Genomic DNA, 4717 nt, shown 5'->3' with positions numbered 1-4717 from the left:
CTCTCAGACACAGAGACCATCAGACACGCCACCTTGCAGAACAGCGATAGAGTTTTTACTCTGGGCACATGGGCATGGCTGTGTAGACTCTGAGGGCATGTGCTGCATGAACCTCTCCAGCCACAGCGAGTCAATCCACAAGAGCATTCAGGTACTGAAGGAAGGGTTCAAGAAGCTTCAAGTGGAAAACAAAGACTAGGTCAATAAATTCTTCCAATCCATAAGACTAAAGGGTTGCATGATGTCTAGCTAAAACAGGACTATTAATTCTCTTAGTGGTTGTTATAGTGTTGTTAATGGTCCCACGTTTGTTTGAATGTTTTTAGAAGGTCTTACAAAATTCTTTCAATTCCATCTTTGTTGTAAAACAGAAAGGGGGAAGATACCCAATACAGGCTCCTCATGGACTCCTTGGAGAAGATAATTGGAGGCCAGGATGGCACAAAAACCTCTCAGAGACTCAGTGTGGAAAGGAAAATCCTTAAAAGTACCTAAAAGTATCCTTAAATGCATAAAGTACCTTAAAAACCTTGAGTATTTCAAGGTATTGATGAGCCCCACTGAGTGTCAGTACAAAGCTCTCCAGGGACTCATTAAAGCAGATAATTGGGGCCATGATTGCACAAACCTCTCACAGAGTCTGTATCAAAATGGAAACACCAAGTACCTTCAAATAACTCAAGTACCCTGAAGTATTTATGAGCCCCACTGAGTTTTGTTCCTGACAAAGCCTCTCCAGGGACTAATTACAGCAGAAAATTGGAGGCCATGATTGCACAAACCTCTCAGAGACTCCAAGGCAAAAGCCAAAGCCAAAGTCCTTTGAAAAACCTGCAGTCCCTGCAGGGAGCATTCAGGAGCCGCCAGGGCCATTGCTGAGCAAGGCTCCCCAGGGACTCCTTGCAGCAGATCCTTGAGGCCACTGGGATGTGGGCTAGGGGGGGATGCTGAGGGCAGCACAAGGGGCTGACAGTGCCCAGCCTGGCTGGGGCTGTGCCAGGAGGCCCCAGGGCCTCAGGACAAGGTGTCTCCTCCCAGCCCTTGCTGGCACAGACCCTGCTGTGCCCCAGGCCACCAAGACTTGGCTTCTCTTTGTCCCCACCTGTCATCACTGCCTGCAGTTCTCTGCTCTGCCTGAGGCCTGGGGACACTTGCTCAGTCGTGTCCCTCTCTGGGACCCATTAAAAGTGCAAGAAACTTTGGAGTTGGATTCTGACGTGGAGTTCTGCAGAGGTTTCTTCAGCTCCCTCTCAGGGACTGATGTCCAGGCCCTGAGCACAAAGCCTCAGAGGCTGATTAAAGTCCTTGTGCTGTGTCTGTGCTGCTGAGCTGGGCTGGGCTCCTGGCACAGAGGCAGCTCCTGCTCACCAAGAAGAGCTTCAAAAGCACATTTCTCTGGATGAGCAGCTCTTCTGCCAGCCCAGCAGGGCTGGGGCACTGCCTGCAGCCAGCGTGGGCACAGCACAGAGGCACAGAGAGCTTCAATCAGTCAGGGCTGGGAAGGGGCTGAGAAGTGCCTGGGGCACAATCACTGCCAGCCCTTGGCACAGGAACCTCTGGCTGCAGGACAATGCAGCTGCAGCTCCTGGAGCCATCTCCTCAAGCTGGAACATGCCAATGCCTGCAGAGCCTGTGAGTACAACTCTGAGTAATTCTGGGGCAGGGGAGGTGAAATGCTCATGAATCTCTGACATGCTGAGGGGTTCTGGTCAGTCACAGAATATTTCGAAGACAAGGACTTTGTAAAAAATGAGGAAACTTTCAAAGACGTTGTATTCAGTTTCTCACTATTGGAGCATGGCAGGGAGGGGGGGATAAGTATAAAGGTTGATTATGAATTATAATTATGAATTTTGACAAGTGCCTGAGACATCTGAACTGTTTCTTTTTAGTGATCAGTAGGAGATCCCTAATGTGCTTTCAGCCACTCTGCCCATGGACAGCAGCAGCATCACCTTTGCTGGAGCCATCAGGCTCAGTCTGAGCTGTCCTTTCTCCAAGCTGCAAACAGAACCTGCCCCCCGCCAGTGCCCTGCAAACAGGCAGGGTTCTGTAGGGCCAAGGAGAGTGCACAGAGATTTGGGGTCTGTGGGTGCTGGCAGGGAGAGATCAGGCACAGGGAAACACCTGCAGGAGGAAAATCTGCAGGAAGCAGAGAGAAGATCAGGCAATGAGAGAAAACAAAGCCCAGCAATGCTGTGGCAGGGAGAGTTTAGAGATGCCCACAGGAGCCCCTGCAGTGCAGCCCCTCCCTCTGAAGAAGCCCCCTCCCTCCTGTGCCCCAGCCAAGCCTCTGCCCTCAGGGCCGGGGCTCCAAGGCGTGCAGCCCCTCCTGTGCAGGCAGAGCTGCAGCAGAGCCGTGGGGCAGCTCTGCAGCCCCGGGCCCAGTTCCCTCTGCAGAGCACAGGGCTGGGAGCAGCTGCCCGGCCCTGGGGGCTCTGGCAGGGGGCACAGTTGGCTCAGGGTGATGCTGTCCCCAGTGCCCAGCTCTGGGCAATGCTGTCAGTGCAGCCAGGGAAGGAGCTGCATCTCCCACAATCCAATGCCATCAGAAGGACACTTGGAAGTCTCCCTGAGATTTCAGTCCAAGCTGGGAGCTTCAATCCAGGGTGCAAACCTGTCCTAGAGCAGCTCTGAGTTACGAGATTGATGGGGAAAGACAGAGGTGTTGTGACACTGAAAATGCTGCTGGGTTGGTGAAATGAGCAACGTGAGTCCTTGGCTACAAATGTGGATTTGGGCTGTGGTGGAAACATCTGCTCTAACTGTACCTGGGGAATTTTAAAGGGAAACATGGGGAGGTGATCACCCTCCAACTGACAAAGTTTAAAGCCCAGAGATATTCTGAGCAGGTCAGAATGACAGACAATGTCCACTAGCTCTCCACTTATCACTTTGCCTCTCAGAACATGCTCTCTATTCCCTAAGGGCAGCAGAAATGCTGAGGGTTTCTGATATTCAAGTACACTAGCAGAGGTATGGGGAAGCTTTTAAAGAAAACACAAGAACTCTTAAAAATAGAAGTGTGTTTGTGTGTGTTCCAGGGTAGGTGTATTGGAAAAGGCTTTGGTTTTGTTTACAGGTATCTCCTCTAACTCTTCACTGTCCTTTCTCCATAAACAGGTGCCCATGTGCAACCCCAGCAAATGTCCAACAGCAGCTCCATCAGGCACTTCCTCCTGCTGGCATTGGCAGACACGCGGCAGCTGCAGCTCCTGCACTTCTGCCTCTTGCTGGGCATCTCCCTGGCTGCCCTCCTGGGCAACGGCCTCATCATCAGCGCCGTAGCCTGCGGCCACCACCTGCACACGCCCATGTTCTTCTTCCTGCTCAACCTGGCCCTCACTGACCTGGGCTCCATCTGCACCACTGTCCCCAAAGCCATGCACAATTCCCTCTGGGACACCAGCAACATCTCCTACACAGGATGTGCTGCTCAGCTCTTTTTCGTTCTGTTCTTTACTGGAGCAGAGCTTTCCCTGCTGACCATCATGTGCTACGACCGCTACGTGTCCATCTGCCAACCCCTGCACTACGGGACCCTCCTGGGCAGCAGAGCTTGTGCCCACATGGCAGCAGCTGCCTGGGCCAGTGCCTTTCTCAATGCTCTCATGCACACGGCCAATACATTTTCCCTGCCCCTGTGCCATGGCAATGCTCTGGGCCAGTTCTTCTGTGAAATCCCACAGATCCTCAAGCTATCCTGCTCACACTCCAACTTCAGAGATCTGGGGCTCATTGTTGTTAGTTGCTGTTTAGGTTTTGGTTGTTTTGTGTTCATTGTTTTCTCCTATGTGCAGATCTTCAGGGCTGTGCTGAGGATCCCCTCTGAGCAGGGACGGCACAAAGCCTTTTCCACCTGCCTCCCTCACCTGGCCGTGCTCTCTCTGTTCCTCAGCACTATTATCTTTGCTCACCTGAAGCCCCCCTCCATGTCCTCCCCATCCCTGGATCTGGCCCTGTCAGTTCTGTACTCGGTGGTGCCCCCAGCCCTGAATCCCCTCATCTACAGCCTGAGGAACCAGGAGCTCAAGGCTGCAGTGTGGAGACTGATGACTGGATGGTTTCAGGAACATTAAACTGCTGGCCAATTTCTTCCAATTATTTGTAAAAAAAGTCACCTTTGATACTTCTTTTTCATTTGGTTCTGGTTTTTTCTCCTTTCTTTTAGTTTTTTCATATTGTCTATGGAGAAATGTAATTTTTCGTGCCATTTCTCATTTTGTTTGTCTCCACCTTCCCTGTGCCCACAGACTGTGTCAATGAGGGGCTGAACTCTCAGTGGCTTTAAAGGAACTAAAGGATGTCGCAGCAGAGTTTTCTGCAGAGATGCCCTTTTGTTGCCTTCTCTGGAGCTGCAGCAGCAATGTCTGTGTGCAGAGCTGGGGCAGATCAGTGCTGGCCCAGCAGCTGTGCCCAGCAGCAGCAGCAGCAGCAGCACTTGGTGTTGCCAGTGCTGCTGCCGTGGCCCTGCCCCGCTGCCCTGGTGGCCCTGGTGTTGCTGCAGGGCCTGAGTGCTCTCGGGGCCGGGCACAGCCCTGGGGGTGGCAGTGCCGGGGCTGCAGCAGGGACAGGCCATGGGCACTGCTGGGGCAGCGCTGACGCCTCAGGCCAGGCCCTGGGGGCTCCAGGCTCCTTGCCCAGGCTCTCTCAAGAACACGGCCAGGCCAATGCTCAGCACAGAAACCCCCGTCAGCAGCCCCAGGCTGGCCGTGGG

General features: G+C 53.1%; 1 protein-coding gene across 1 annotated transcript; it reads left to right on the top strand.

Moving 5' to 3' along the window:
* The first annotated feature begins 3146 nt into the window (after positions 1–3146).
* Positions 3147–4079, top strand: LOC139603984 (olfactory receptor 14C36-like). The gene has a single exon (XM_071454983.1). The coding sequence runs from the start codon at positions 3147–3149 to the stop codon at positions 4077–4079; it is 933 nt and encodes a 310-aa protein (XP_071311084.1).
* Positions 4080–4717: the final 638 nt, after the last annotated feature.

The sequence above is a fragment of the Agelaius tricolor genome, unplaced genomic scaffold (assembly GCF_023055355.1).
Source record: "Agelaius tricolor isolate 1412-34295 unplaced genomic scaffold, bAgeTri1.0.p SCAF_43, whole genome shotgun sequence".
In the NCBI taxonomy this organism is placed as follows: Eukaryota; Metazoa; Chordata; class Aves; order Passeriformes; family Icteridae; genus Agelaius; species Agelaius tricolor.
The sequence above is the reverse complement of the archived record's forward strand: the minus strand, read 5'-3'. Positions and strand labels throughout refer to the sequence as shown.